Raw genomic sequence first — 15474 nt, 5'->3', positions numbered from 1 at the left:
GGGCCTCCATAGATAAGGCAGGCTCAAGTAGTACCCCCCAAGCTCTTGACCCTGTGCGCCATTGTCGCCATTTCCCCCCCCAGACCACGGCAACCCAAGCAAAGGACCTCTGTCTTCGCTGGATTGAGTTTTGGAAGCTAAGCAGGCTTGACCCTGGCTAGTATTTGGATGGGAGACCTCCAAGGAATACAAGGGTCTTGACTTCGAATCATAGAGTTGGAAGGAGCCTCTGAAGTAATCTAGTCCAACCCCCTGCACAATGCAGGAAACTCACAAATACCTCCCCCTAAATTCACAGGATCTTCATTGCTGTCAAATGGCCATCTAGCCTCTTTATAAAAACCTCCAATGAAGGAGAGCCCACCACCTTCTGAGGAAGCCTGTTCTACTGAGGAACCATTCTGTCAGGAAGTTCTTCCTAATGTTGAGCCGGAAACTCTTTTAATTTCAACCCATTGGTTCTGGTCCTACCTTCTGGGGCTAAAGAAAACAATTCCACACCATCCTCTAGATGACAGCCCTTCAAGTACTTGAAGATAGTGACTATATCACCTCTCAGCCGCCTCCCCTCCAGGCTAAATTTGCCCAGCTCCTTCAACCTTTCTTCATAGGACTTGGTCTCCAGATCCCTCACCATCTTCATCGCCCTCCTCTGGACTTGGAGGCAGGCAATGGCAAAACACCTCTAAATGTCTGACTTGAAAACTGCATGGGTTGCCATAAGTTAGCTGTGACTTGATGACACTTTCCACCTCACCCTCCCAGTAATATCAGCAGAATTATCCTCAAACATGTATAGAATTACAAGTATAATTATTGCCTTCCTGGATTGTACCAAAGGTCAATTTGCTTTAGCATTCTTTTGGAAAGGTCCCAGTTCCACCTCTGGAAAGGTCCCAGTTCCAGTCACCGCTGGCCATGAAACTTATTTGAGCCCATCACACACTATATCTAGCCTACTTCACAGGGCTGTTGGGAGGATGAAATGGAGCAGGGGAGAGAAACACATAGATCATCTTGAGTCACTATTGTGTGTTTTAAGTGCCATCAAATCACTTCCAACTCATGATAACCCTATACATAAATAACCTGCAAAATGTCCTATCATTAACAGCCTTGCTCAGGTCTTGCAAACTAGGGGCATGGCTTCCTGGATTGAGTCAGTCCATCTCCTGTTGGGTCTTCCTCTTTTCCTGCTGCTGCCTTTTAACTGTTCCTAGCATTCTTGTCTTTTCCAGTGACTCTTGTCTTCTCATATGATATGTGACCCAAACAACAATAGTGTTAGTTTAGTCATTTTAGCTTCTATAGAGTGCTTAGGCTTTTTTTGATTTACAACCCACTTTCCCCATAAAACTCTCCTTCAGCACATTTCAAATCAAATTTCTCCCTGTCCACTTTTTTAATTATCCAACTTTCACACTCATACATTATAATGAGGAATACTGCAGTGTGAATTATTTTGGTCACCAATGACATGCCCTTACGCTTAAAGATCTTTTCTAGCACCTTCACAGCTGCCAGTCCCAGTCTCCTTCTGATTTCTTGGTTGCAATATCCTGTTTGGTTGATGATGGAACTAAGGAATGGAAAAACTTCTACAATTTGAAGTTGTGCAGTTCCCCAGTAGTTATTACTTTTATAGTCTTCTTGTTCCACTGTAATCTTGATTTGGCACTTTCTGGTTTAACTTTCATTAGGAATCGTTTCGAGACTTCACTATTTTCTGCCGTTATTGTGTTGGCAACCGCATAACTCAAATTGTTAATGTCAGTCACCTTTACACAAAAGAGTGGTTCTTAGCAATTCTGCCCTTACTTTTCAGTCCTGTAAAACCCGCTTGATTGGGCAGTCAAATTTGATTTACTATCCAGCTTGCTTGCAGTCCCAGGAATATTTATTGTATAAGTAAACCCCACTGATTTTATTTTACCAATTTTAGACTAAATATGGTTGTGACGCCTCCTACAATCCGCCTACTATTTAACACACGGCGACGTTAATGCAGTTATATGCGTCCACATCCATTGATTTAAATCTTTGGATTCTGTCACGTTGTGCTTTGGCGAAAATGAAACCTGGCATAAAAACGGATGCTACAATTTAATTAACTCCTGTACTTAAAACCTATGGAGAATTCAGAGCATCTACCTGGAAATACTAAGCTTTAGTTTTATCCATTCTCTTCCTTCGGTTTGCTATCTAGTCTCCTTCCGCTCAGTTTTGCCTCACTCCTGCAGGTGGTTAGAAAACAAGACCCCAAATCCTTGCGCTATTCCATGCTTCCCATAATACTTTGCGGCTGTGTACCTCGGTGGATGCGGGATTTGTGTGTCCGACACATTAAATCTCTGCTTTCACCCCCTGGTCTCTATCATGCTGAAGTATTTGTTTTCCGTGTAAATAATGACTTTTTTCGCGGAGGGGGGAAAATACTTCACCCACACGAGTGGAAAACACGGGGAGGAGTGTTGAAAAGTCGTCCTAGGAAGTAGTCCCGACACTGAGCAAGCGCCGCTGCTATCACTGCAGAGGCTGTTAGTCGCTGGTTGGGCCGGTAAGTGTGTGAAGAAGGAAGCGCGCGCTCGGCTGAGGGTGGGGTTAGAGCGTAGGGAGGGGGGAGTCTGGTTAAGCGAGCGGCAGCGGTTGGCTGCGCGCGACTGTTGTCTTCTCGCTTGGACGAGGCGGGAGGCAAGGAAGGGGCGAGGCGGCTGCTCATTTCCTTCTCCGGCGCCATTTTGTAGCGCAACGAACCAGCAAATAAAGAGCGGGCGAGAAGTGAGCGTGGCAGGACGGCGATCTCTGGGCCGGGCATTACTGGCCCCGTTTTATTGATGCGACAGAAGCCCCCCCCGGCTGGGAGACGCTGAGTGCGCGGAGGAGACAAAGCCTTGGCGCCGCCCCGGGCGGGAGGTGAGTAGTGGCCTCTTCAAATCTGGGCCGTGGTACTTCCGCCCTTAGGGAGGCTCCTAGCCCGCTGATACTGAACTGCGAGGGGTTAAAGATTGATGCATAGACCGCCGCTTTATGGGGCATCGGAGGTCGGCTCTGGTTTGTACTGTGCCCAGTTCTAACACCTCCGCCCGCGCGCATCCTTTTTGTGATCGCACCCTCCGCTTTTGTGCAGCTCCTTGGGAGGTCTGTTTCACACTGGTCGTCTCTGTTGTCGGCCTAGTAAGTCACGGAAAACGTTTTTTACAAGAGTGCGGAGTGAAGCAGGGCCGCGATGTATCTTCTTTTGGGGAAAGAGACATTCCCAGAACATCGCAAAAGCGTTTTTGCTTTAGGTAGGCCTCTTAGCCCCAAATCTGTATCATGTTGTATTGCTATGACATTTGAATAATAATGTTCTGTAATGGGTTTAGGGTGTTTTGAAGCCATGACTACAGTCTGATCCACACTTCAAAAGAACACAGTAGGGCTTGGCTCTAGATTCGCGGGCTTAGGACCGAGCTCCGCGTAGTATAGGTGGGTAAGTGGCAGGTAGTTTTTCTGAGTGCCCAAAAAATTGCTATGGTGTATTTATTTAGGCACTTGCATCCCATATTTGTCTCAAGTGAAGAAACAAAGCAGGTTACATCTCTTGTTTCCATGAGGAAACAAAGCAGGTTACATCTCTGTGTTAGTCAAACTTGACATCGATCACTTTGTTCATGATTAGCTGTTTCGCTAAAGCTTTATCAGCACTCTAAATTTTTAAATGTAGGGCCCATTATATTTCATCTTTGTGTACTTTATAAATTGCAGCATTTACGTAAACTATTTTATTCAAACAAGTTATTTCATGTGTGCCTTTGCATTGCAATATAGCAAGTGTGTGGAGTATGAAGTGCATAGGTTAAGCATGTAACTACTTCCATTTACACTACTTTCCTGAATTAACATAATATAATGTTCAGGCACAGTTTGAGTTACAAAAGCAAAAATGCATTCTTCATCTGTGCATTTTATGTGCGCTATAGCTCGATATATAGTGAAATGTTCATCCATGGGGCTAAAGCACATAATGTATGGCCACCAATAAAGTATTTCATGTAGGTATTCCATGTACACCGTGTCACACAGAAACATACAGTGAGTTCATTCACACACATGGTAAACATGCTACCAAATAATGACTTAGGGCCCATAGTTACCCTTTCATGTATAATACATTGTTTGTGGAACACTTAGGTGCTCGAACACTTTACTTATGGGCAGCAGTCCATCTGTTGAGTTCTCTGGAGGTGAATCCTCTGTTTACATAAAGATTTTGCAGGCGGGGCGGGGGACATCCTCATTGAGTACTGAAAATCAGTCTGGTATGACAGCACACTCATGTCTGCTTTATCACGCAGCTGTTTGCAGTGAAACTTACTGAAATTTGAAAAACCAACATATATGACTTTAAAAGCCTTGTTCTGCCTCTCTTAAGGACATGTTAGATCAGGCCAATGGCCCATCCTGTCCAACACTGTGTCACACAGTGACCCAAACCACTTTAGTTATTGCCACACATGAAACTATTTAACTACATAAAATAACATATTTAAGCTGTGCAGTTTGCACAGTATGCTAAAGTTTGAACTAGCACTTTAAATTATCTGTATACGTCTAATTTTATCTTGGCTATATAACCTAGTGAAAAGTTTTTAAAATTGGAGTGTGATTATTTCCGCTTCATCCCCTTAGATAGTTTAGCCTTTCTGAAGTTGTTCATACTGTGGATGTAGAAACTATTGTTTTTGCACTGACATCTAGTTTCACATCAAGTTCTGAAGAGAAGGCTTTCAGCATTCATATACTGAAAGCAAACTGAAGCAGACACTGAAGCACAGATCACTTCCAAGGGGGAGAAACTGGTTGCATAAGGCTACTACCAGAAGCAACAAAATTGTTTAGGTATACTCGCTGAGAGGGTGGGATGCAAATATAAGGTAAATAAAATAAATTTTTAACTTATTTTGAAGCCAAATTATAGTTTGATGAAAGATTTTGGTTCTTAGGTTGCTACTATGCTGTAGTCCAGGGGTGGCCAACGGTAGCTCTCCAGATGTTTTTTTTGTCTACAGTTCCCATCAGCCCCAGCCATTTGCCATGCTGGTTGGGGCTGATGGGAGTTATAGCCAAACAAACATCTGGAGAGCTACCATTGGCCACCCCTGCTGTAGTCAGTCTACAGAGGTACTCACAAAATCAAATTTAACTCTTGTTTTTCTCAGCATACATAAGAACATAAGAGAAGCCATGTTGGATCAGGCCAGTGGCCCATCCAGCCCAACACTCTGTGTCACACAGTGGCCAAAAACCCCCAAGTGCCATCAAGAGGAACACGAGTGGGGCCAGAAGTTCTTCCACTGTGCCCCCCCCAAAAGCACAACTTAATGAACTCTTGATAGTACTTGGTCTTCAACTATTTAAGTAAAACTGTATCCTGTTTAGTGACAATATCTGAAGTATTCTTAATATACTGTGGTCATACAGTTTCTGAATAGAGTTGTCAGATAATCACACTTCTGTTGCCAAGTTATTGATACAAATCAAGAGGAAGTTCAGATAAGTTAATGTTTTAAGTTTAGTAGATACTGGTGGTCTCCATGCAGTAATGGAGTTTCAGTTAGCTGCTGAATCAGTAAAAATGAATTGTATCGAATTTGCCTCTGTTGGTTACAGCTTTTCTGTGGAGAAAATAATAATTGGTTTCTCTTGGAAAAGGAAGCTTCAACTAGTAAAGACGTAAATTAAGCACCCATATGAGCAAGGTATAAAAAAAATATCTGTAACCTAATAGCAACATAAGTGATACCCATGTTCCCAGTAAAGGCCTTAAGCTATATAGGAACAAAATAACATGGGTATGCTAAGGTCTGTCATCCTGAGAAAAGTGAACGTTCAGTTGTTGATAAAATCCAGGGTTTCACTGGGACTACAGTGTAAAAAAAAGCCACGTGATTTGAGTGGGGTTTAATTTGAGTGCTTCTGTAGTAGTTTTTACATGCCTCATCCTCTGAACCCTTGAGTCCCAGTGACAAATGTAGGTAATAAATGAAGTTTAGTAATATGATTCTGTGCATATTTAGTCAAAAATAATTTATATTGAACTCATTGGAAGTTATTTCAAGTATGTATAAATAGGATCTCAGCCTTAACATTTCATAGTGACTATGCAGCTAAGAGGGCCAAATTACTCAGTGTTTGTTGCTTCTTCCCCCAGAATTCACAATGACTAATGAAGAGCCGCTTCCCAAAAAGGTAAGCTTGAAAATCTTAGCCCCTTGTATTTTTTCCATAACAAATAAAAGAGAAGGCTAAGTCTTGATTACTTTGTTCTTTAGGTTCGCCTCAATGAAACAGACTTCAAGGTTCTACCTAGAGAGGAATTGATGTTAAGGTAAAATAATCATGTTCTTATGTGTAGTTTGTTTCACTGTCCATTTTGAGTAATTTCTGTCTTCGTTATATTATTTTAACACTATGAGTGAAGATATTTTTAAGAAATGAAAAGTCTGCATGTCTTAAGAACATAAAAACATGAGAAACTGTTTTGGATCAGGTCATTGACCCATCCAGTCCAACACTCTGTTACAGTAACCAAAACCCAGGTATCTAAACTTGAGACAACAGTTAGGCAACAGGGTCTATTCTGTTTACATTGAAGTTGAGAGTAAAGCATTTGGAATTGAGAAAATAATGTAAAATGCGAAGACTAAGAAAGTTTAGAATTTAAAATGTCAGTTTTTTAGAGTTTGCCTATGGTTTAAGACTTGAGAGAAAAGGTCAGAAAAAAAGAATGTAAGCACCCCTCTCACTGCAAGTGCCTGTTTGTTTTTAACAGGAGCTGACTATATATTTTCATGCTTTGCTTCATTTCTGATGCCAGAAATTTGCTTGATGTTGCATATAAAGCTTTCTAGAACATACTATGTAATGTTGAGCTTCTTGGAATGACATTAAGGGTAGTGACGTAGATTTGATGTAGGGAAGCCAAAGTTCAGATTCCTACTAAGTTTACTTGTTCATCTTAAATCACTTAGTTTCTCATCCTAAATTACTTTGTACAGTGGATTGTGATGACACAGTGGGATAATGCCATGAACTCTACTCTTAAGTTTCTTGGCAAACAGACAAGATAAATGTAATAAATGATTACAGCATTTAATATTTATCTCAGAGCACAACAAATATTGCTTTGTGCAGGGGAAGAGGAAGACTGAATGGTAACAGAATAAAGAATTTGAATTCCAATAGCAGCCTGACATATAAAAACCAAACACTCTTAATAGAGAGAGAGACTATAAATTAACTTATTTAGCATGCTTTATTAAACGTTTCAAGAAAACCTTCGGCGTTGCTAATTTGGTATATGTGCAGCTATGAAAGAATGCTTCAGTTTTTGTGAAGATAAAAATGCAGTAATGTTATAAAGTTTTTAGAAATGAAGACTTCATAGATAGAAATTGGAAAGCGTAATGATTTGTTACAAGCAATTCCATTAAAGCTGGCAGAGTGAATGTGTATGTATTTCAGAAATCTCATGATTATTGCAGATTTGCCTTAATCTTTTTAAATCTGAAAAATATTTTTAATCCCTCATTAGGTGGAAACAGTATGAAGCATATGTACACGCTCTGGAGGGCAAATACACAGACCTTAACTGTAAGTTGTGATAGAATTAATTGTAATATGATATTTGAGTCATACATTGAGAAACAGGAGTAACTATAAAGTAGTTTCTGGTATGTCCATGCGCAGTTGCCATCTATATGCCATATGTTCAAATGCTGATAAGGTTGTTTAATTAAAGGAGGTGGGAATTTATCTCTCCGCTGTTGTAGCAGTACATGCATGAAAGCTCTATTTTTATTGACCACCAGTTAGTGTCTAGGTTAATAGTTTAAATGTACATAAGCCTCAGAGGGTGGCAAAGGCAAACCGTGCCTTTGGCCGACTGCACAAAAGAGTGTGGAGCAACAAGCATCTGAAAAAAGGCACAAAGATCAATGTTTACAAAGCGGTTGTGATGACAACCCTCATCTACGGCTCCGAATCGTGGGTTTTATACCGTCATCACCTGCGACTCCTTGAGCGCTTTCATCAGCGCTGCCTTAGCACCATCCTCAACATCCACTGGAGTGACTTTGTGACCAACACTGAAGTTCTCAAGCGGGCGGAGGTTACCAGCATCGAGGCACTGCTGTTGAAAACGCAGCTGCGCTGGGCAGGGCATATTTCTAGGATGGAAAACCACCGCCTTCCCAAGATTGCCCTGTATGGCGAACTCTCCACCGGCCATCGAAATAGAGGGGCACCAAAGAAGAGGTACAAGGACTCCTTGAAGAAATCCCTTGGCACCTGTCGCATCAACCATCACCAGTGGTCTGACCTAGCCTCAGATCGCAAAGCATGGAGGCACACCATCCACCAGGCTGTTTCTTCTTTTGAGAACGCACGCATAGCTGGTCTTGAGGACAAAAGGAGATTGAGGAAGAATCGCACTGCTACAGCACCAACCCTAAATCAGACTTTTCCCTGCAGCCACTGTGGCCGGACCTGCCTGTCCCGCATTGGTCTTGTCAGCCACCAGCGAGCCTGCAGCAGACGTGGACTATTGCACCCTTCCTAAATCTTCGTTCGCGAAGCCAAGCCAAGAGAGAGAGAGACATAAGCCTCAAAGATGTGTGAATATTATAATGCAAAATTGACTTAAGTACTTCCTCTCAAAAGACCAAATAACTGGAAAGGGCCAAAACATATGTTTAAGAGACGTGTTTTTTAAGTTACAGTGCCAGAATTAAGACAGTTTATTTATGTTATTTCTGTGGATTTGTATTCTGCCCTTTCCCGTAAGGGCTCAGGGCGGATTCCAACATATCAAATAGTTAAAAACCAACAATACATCAATAGATAAACAGTTAAACAATTAAAACATATTAAAAGTTAAGAGTTTAAGACAATTGACAGTTGAGCCAACAGCTCGGATTTAATATAAGTTAAGACAGTGTGGATAAGGTAGACTCTTAATTTAGGTGTCTGAAGATGCCAGCTATTTCGGCCTGATTTCCTCCAATCCAGATGGTAGTCAGTGTTGGGAGGCCAGTTAGATGGTATAGCTAAATAGGGACGCCTGCCCACCTCAGCCAAAAGCCTGGTGGAACAGCTCTGTCTTCAAACCCTCCAGAATGGTAGCAGATTGGAGGCCTGAACCACCAAAGGGAGCTGAGTCCGCCAGGTTGGGGCCAGGGCCGAAAAAGCCCTGGCCCTGTTCGAAGCAAGGTGGACGTCCTTTGGGGCAGGGATGGTCAGAAGATGTTGGGTGGCCGAACGTAACGACCTCCAGGGCTCACATGGGGAGAGGCGGTCCCTTGGGTATGCTGGTCCCAGGCCGCGCAAGGCTTTAAACGTCAGTGCTAATACCTTGAAGCGGATCCGGTACTCGATTGGTAGCCAATGCAGACTGCGCAGCATTGGCTGACTGCTCACCTGTATAGGCAATTCAGTCAGCAATTATGCTGCTGCACTCTGCACCAGCTGGAGTTTCTGGGTCAACCTCAAGGGTAAGCCTGCGTAGAGTGAGTTACAGTAATCCAACCTGAAAATGACCATTGCATGGATCACTGTAGCTAAGTCCTGAGGAACCAGGAAGGGTGCTAGTTGCCTGGCCTGCTGGAGATGGTAAAAGGCAGACAGTGCAACAGCTGTGACCTGGGCCTCCATTGAGGGTGGCATCCAGTATCACACCCAGGCTCCTCACCTTCTGAGTTGGCACAAGGGATGCACTATCCAGGGCGGGGAGCCGGACGCCTGATCCCAGCCCCCCGCGACTCATATACAGGACCTCCATCTTAGTAGGGTTAAGTTTCAGCCGGCTCAACTTCAGCTAACCAGCCACTGCTCCCAACGCCCTAGTTAGATGGTCTGGGGTGGAGTCTGAATGGCCGTCCATCAACTGATAGAGCTGGGTGTCATTGCATATTGGTGACAACCCAGCCCAAAACCTCTGGCAATCTGGGCAAGGGGGCACATATAGATGTTAAACATCATTGGCGAGAGAATAGCTCCCTGTGGTACACCACACTCTAGTGGATGACGCAGGGAAGACTGCTCACTGATCACCACCCTTTGTCCCTGACCACGGAGAAAGGAGGAAAACCACTGTAAGGCCACCCCCTGAACTCCAGTGTCAGCAAGGCGGTGGGTCATTAGATCGTAGTCAGTCGTGTCAAACGCTGCTGAAAGATCTAAAAGCAATAGCGCTGACCCGCCTTGATCCAGGTGCCTTCCAAGGTCATTTGTGAGGGCGACCAAAGCAGTCTCTGTCCCATGGCCAGGGTGGAAGCTGGACTGGAAGGGATCAAGGACAGATGTGTCTTCCAGGAAAACTTGAAACTGCTCTGCCACTGCTTTCTCAATTATCTTGCCCAGAAACGGTTTACTCCTTTTCTCCAAGGGCACTGTGGTGTCCAGTATATCCTAAACAATGACATTTAAAGAATCATAGTCCATGAAAGGACCAGAATGTTTATCTAACCTGGGAAACAGGAAGGCTTATTGATGACATTGGCAGATCAGTTGTCCAGCATACAGAAGCTATCTGTCACTGTCTGGTGTAATTCAGACTAGAGTGCCATAAACAATAAGAACATAAGAGCCCTCCTGGATCTGACTAATAGTCCATCTAATCCAGCATCCTGTGTCACACAGTGGCCAACCAGTTCTTGTGGGCGGCCAACATTGGCACAGAATGTGAGGCCTTCTGATGTTGCCTGCTGATTTAGTGCCTCTGAATTTGGAGGTTCCCCTCAGTCACCATGGGAAGTAGCCATTGATAGACTTATCCTCCATTAATCTTATTTAATCCTCTTTTAAAGCTGTTTATTCCTGTGTCCATTGCTACATCCTCTGGCAGCAAATTCCACATTTTAATCATTCTGTTAAAGTAGTATTTCCTTTTGACCATTCTGAACCTCCTGCCCATTTTATTTAAAAGCATATGTATATGTATTTCTTAAACTCAGTGTGACTTATGTTTAAAATTGTGGTTGGTTCCTACCTTTCCACTTCCTGTCTTTCCTTTACTCTTTCCATCCCCCTCACAACTGTCTTCAGTATTTGGGTTACTTTGGCAACCCACTATGGTGCCTAGATCTTTCCAAGATGATCTTATGTGATAGGTATTCCATTAGGATTGCTTAAAGATGTTGAATTCTGTTGTCAGTTTGGTGTAGTGGTTAAGTGTGTGGACTCTTATCTGGGAGAACTAGGTTTGATTCCCCACTCCTCCACTTGCAGCTGCTGGAATGGCTTTGGGTCAGCCATAGCTCTGCCAGAGATTGTCCTTGGAAGGGCAGCTGCTGTGAGAGTCTTCTCAACCCCACCCACCTCACAGGATGTCTGTTGTGGGGGGGGGGAAGGTAAAGGAGATTGTGGGCCGCTCTGAGATTCGGAGTGGAGGGTGGGATATAAATCCAATATCATCATCATCTTCCCTCAGGGCTTGGTCATTGTGCTCTTGGCCAAGAATTAGCATCTCACTTGCTGGTCAGTTCTTGATTAATGGTACTGTTCTATCCCCCCCCAATTATGGCTCAGTTGTGCCATTTCACTTCAGAATTAGTGTTTTGCAATCATACATGTTAAACCCTCTGATATGAATTCTAAGTAGTGCAAGATGAAGTTGGCATCCTCCCACTGAAACTTTATTGTGCCATGTGGAAATTATACTTTTCCAAGTCAGTATACCCTTGGGAACAGAGTGGGGGAGGGGGGTTCTCCAGTGGGTTTGGGGAATCAGCAGAAACTGCCGCTGCCTGCACTACCAACAAAATTGCTATTATGGCAGTGAACTAGCAGTTTAGGATTTGCACCTTTATAGTCCTTAAATCATTTTTAGATCATTTCCTTTCGGTTATCTTAAGTCCTGGCATTGCACATTTGAGATCATTGGCTGGTGGCTGAAGCTTGATAAGGTATCCACCTAATTTGGAAGCTATAACTACATTTCAAATTGTTAGTTCTTGTATTAATGACTGTGGACTGAACTTCAGAATAATTTACCACCTAATGAGTCCATTATCCGCCTTCATAAATGAGGGGAGACTTCTGACATTGAACCCTGTTGGTTGCAGCACCCTTTTACATTAAATAATAATAATAATACTTTAAAGAAGCAAACATCTGAGAGGGTCTTGGCCAATTTAGTTTTTAAAAATCCAAAAGTTCTTGTGTTCTGTGTACAGCTGAGGTTGATGGTTAAAACAGTTGGTTTTCTATCCTCTTCAATTTTCTTTTTGTTTATAGAATGACTTAGTATTTTTGTTCTGTTTTCTTTCCCACTAGTCATAAATATACTTGTTTCAGTTATATGAACACATTACAGCAAACCTTCAGATTGTAAATCAGTGATGAAACATGGGCAGTTACAGTGCTCTGTTCTCTTTGGGATCTGAGTTATTTTGAGCTCTTTTGAATAATCTCAGAATTATCCCTTTGGTGATACCAGTTCAACAAAACTTGCCTGCCAGCCTTGGGATTACTACTGTGAACAACAATTAAGTACTAACAGATAGCACAGGTAATGATGTGACGCCTCTAGAGTGTATAAGAAGGCAAGTTTCCTAAACATACCTAAGAGAATTCTGTTTCAAGTTTGATTTTTAATTGCTGTGAACCTGCACTCAAAAGGAAGTGGTATTGGTCTTCTTTCACTAGGCCCTTAGAACATTCTGGGCTTCCAGAAGCAGCCACTATTGGTGCTTTCATGCTCAGCAATTGATTCTTGCAGTAGAAAGACTGATACAACCTAAAGTTCAGGTTGCTTGCCTAATGGATTCTAAATGTGTTTTTAGGGCTGAGGTGCGAATCCAGTTAAAAGTAGTATGTGTTTTCTTAAGAGAGCGTATGCCTATGTGTGTATACAGAATATTCCAGTCACAATTATTGACGAGTTTTAGTGAAAGCCTTTGGAGCCCTCCAAAGCTGCTTTTCAGTTTTCCTGCTTCGTATGTGTATTTTAAGTGCCATCAGTTCACTTCTGACTTAATAGTAATTCTAAGAATTAATGTCCTCCAAAACATCCTATCATTAAAAGCTTTGCTTAAGTCTTGCAAACTGAGAGCAGTGACTTCCTTTATTTGAAGCAGTGTATCTCACATTGAGTTTTCCTCTTTTCCTGCTTCCTTTAACTTTTTCTAGCATTGATATCTCTTCCAGTGACTCTTGTCTCCTCATAGTGTGTGCCCATTAATGCTGCATCATGGTTTGCATTTCAGTATTCTTGTTTGATAAAACAAGTTGTAAATTGTATGTTGGGAAGAGGAATAGCTGAGAATACTGTGAAATCAGATAAAGTGGACTCTTTTATTTAAGATCTTGTGCCATATTTAATCTGGTGTTTTTTAAGTTTTGTAAACCTCTGTTTTTGTTACAAGTGACTAACATGGCTACAAACATAGGAAGAAAAACCTTTGTTAGAAAAAGGGCAGAGATATTTAGCTCCTGCAAGCAGAAAAAACAAAACATGTTCACTTCCGCTGCCTTTCAAACCACAGTATGCATGACTCCAAGGGAAGGATACACCACAGTACTAGTACAGAATTCAACATTTGTATAGCAGAAATGATATTTCCTTAGTAGAGAGGGGAGCATAGGATAGGGGGCTATTCTTTCAGCGCTGCCACGTTCACCCAGCTTTTCTTGGTGTGGAGCTCTTCTGTTTCTTTCTTCCATCCTTATGGGTGACTTGAGCCAATTTAAAAAGGGAACAGCCGCCCTGAGTTCATTTGGAATGGGCGGGATATAAATGGAAAGTAAATAAATAAACATGAGGAAAAGTTTTGACTAACTTAATATTACCTTTTCTTACTCAGAAAAATTGGTGTATTTAACACTTTGAAAGGCTTATACTAGTAATTTTTTTTGCCATTTAAAACTAGCCAATGATGTAACTGGATTGAGAGAATCTGAAGAAAAGCTGAAACAACAGCAGCAAGAATCTGCTCGAAGGGAAAATATCCTGGTGATGCGTCTAGCAACTAAGGAACAAGAAATGCAGGAGTGCACTGTAAGTGAAATTGTTTAAATTTTGGGGAGAAAAAAAAGTTTGTATTGCCACTAGCTGTTTACTTAAACATCTGTATAAATTAAGAAATTGAACTTTAATGCCTAGCTGTGGGTGATGTTGACAAGCAGGACTGAAATATCATGGGTTTCTTGTGTGGATCCCTGTTGCATATTGGCACTCAGTGCTTCAGCAGGTGTTTCCAGGTCCTAGCTCAAGATACAATGTGTGGATGGATTTTGTCCCCTTGCATTTAAGTATTGAAAGTACTGAGAATGAAGCTTTACTTGTCAAGTAGAACTTTCCTGTCTTCCCCTTTCTGCTGCAGCCCCAAAACTGCCCTTGGATTTCAGGGTACTTCCAGGAACAAGTAAAGGGGTCTGTAAAGGGAGAGCATTATCTGGTTCTTATATGAACCAAGGTTCTTTTGTAGTTGTGAAATTTACCATTTATATAGCACTCTCAATGTCATTAACATCATTTCAATACAAAAAACTCTGTACAGTTTGTGATTATTAGCTTATTGAAGGGTGAAGCTGTGGGACAGAGATGGGTTGGTTTGAGGCAATTTAGTGAATTTGTGATCCAAATGAAGTTTGAACAAAGTCTCCCAGTGCACAGCTCAGTCACTTAGCTGTTATATTAGCCACTAGGATTTTATCTCCAATTGAAAATTCTGTATTTATTTGGACATTTGTTTATTTGGATACTCTTCCGTTCCAAATAATCCTCAGAGTGGATCATAGCGATCTTTTTTAAAAAAACAACTGTTGGAACTGTTGCTGAAAATGGGATGGGTGGAATAAAATCTTAAAAACTATTGAACTCCCTGTAGAGAGGGGCGGGGGATATCGTTTCATTTTTTCCTTATTGCTGTAAAGTTTAATAGAAATAGCATATTCCTGTTCTCCGAGTTTTCTGCCTCCCAGCAGCAGTAGAGGTCTTGAGGAGAACCAATTCTTTGCATGTCAGAATGTCTACTTTAAATTTCATACTCAGGGCTCTTGTAGTGCTTCAGTAGCCTACTGCTTAGGGATAACATATATTGTGCAGCCAACTGTGTCTTAGTAATAGCAGTAAATATTAATGTGCGTTGAGGGATGTCTGTGTTGGAGTTAAGTGGAATTATCTACCAAGATGGTGCTCAGTCATCTAAAATAATTTTGAAGTATTCATATTGAAAGCCATAGTACTTTCATTCTATCAAGAGAGATAAAAACGGATTTTTAGAATGTCAGTTTTGTACAAAGTACCAAGTTACTAATTTGGTCAGATTCTCCATGGAAATCCTTTTAACCACCTGAATTTTTATACAGGTAGATATGCTAAGGTGAAAAACTATTGACAGCATTAAAAAGAACGTGCTGCAAGCCAAGTAGCTGCTTGTATTCAATGCACATTAAACTAGAGTTAGGTCAGTTTAGCTTAATTTAAAAGGT

General features: G+C 41.9%; 1 protein-coding gene across 1 annotated transcript in view; it reads left to right on the top strand.

Moving 5' to 3' along the window:
* Positions 1–2434: 2434 nt before the first annotated feature.
* LOC132573812 (pre-mRNA-splicing regulator WTAP-like) overlaps positions 2435–15474 on the top strand; it is a 29936-nt gene continuing 16896 nt past the window's right edge. Inside the window, exons 1-6 of the mRNA XM_060241642.1 lie at positions 2435–2557; positions 2745–2913; positions 6194–6231; positions 6315–6370; positions 7577–7635; positions 13911–14038. Of these exons, the coding sequence (XP_060097625.1) occupies positions 6202–6231; positions 6315–6370; positions 7577–7635; positions 13911–14038 (273 nt within the window). The 5' untranslated portion in view covers positions 2435–2557; positions 2745–2913; positions 6194–6201. The remainder of the gene's footprint in view (positions 2558–2744; positions 2914–6193; positions 6232–6314; positions 6371–7576; positions 7636–13910; positions 14039–15474) is intronic.

This window comes from Heteronotia binoei, chromosome 1, assembly GCF_032191835.1.
Source record: "Heteronotia binoei isolate CCM8104 ecotype False Entrance Well chromosome 1, APGP_CSIRO_Hbin_v1, whole genome shotgun sequence".
Classification (NCBI taxonomy): Eukaryota; Metazoa; Chordata; class Lepidosauria; order Squamata; family Gekkonidae; genus Heteronotia; species Heteronotia binoei.
The sequence above is the reverse complement of the archived record's forward strand: the minus strand, read 5'-3'. Positions and strand labels throughout refer to the sequence as shown.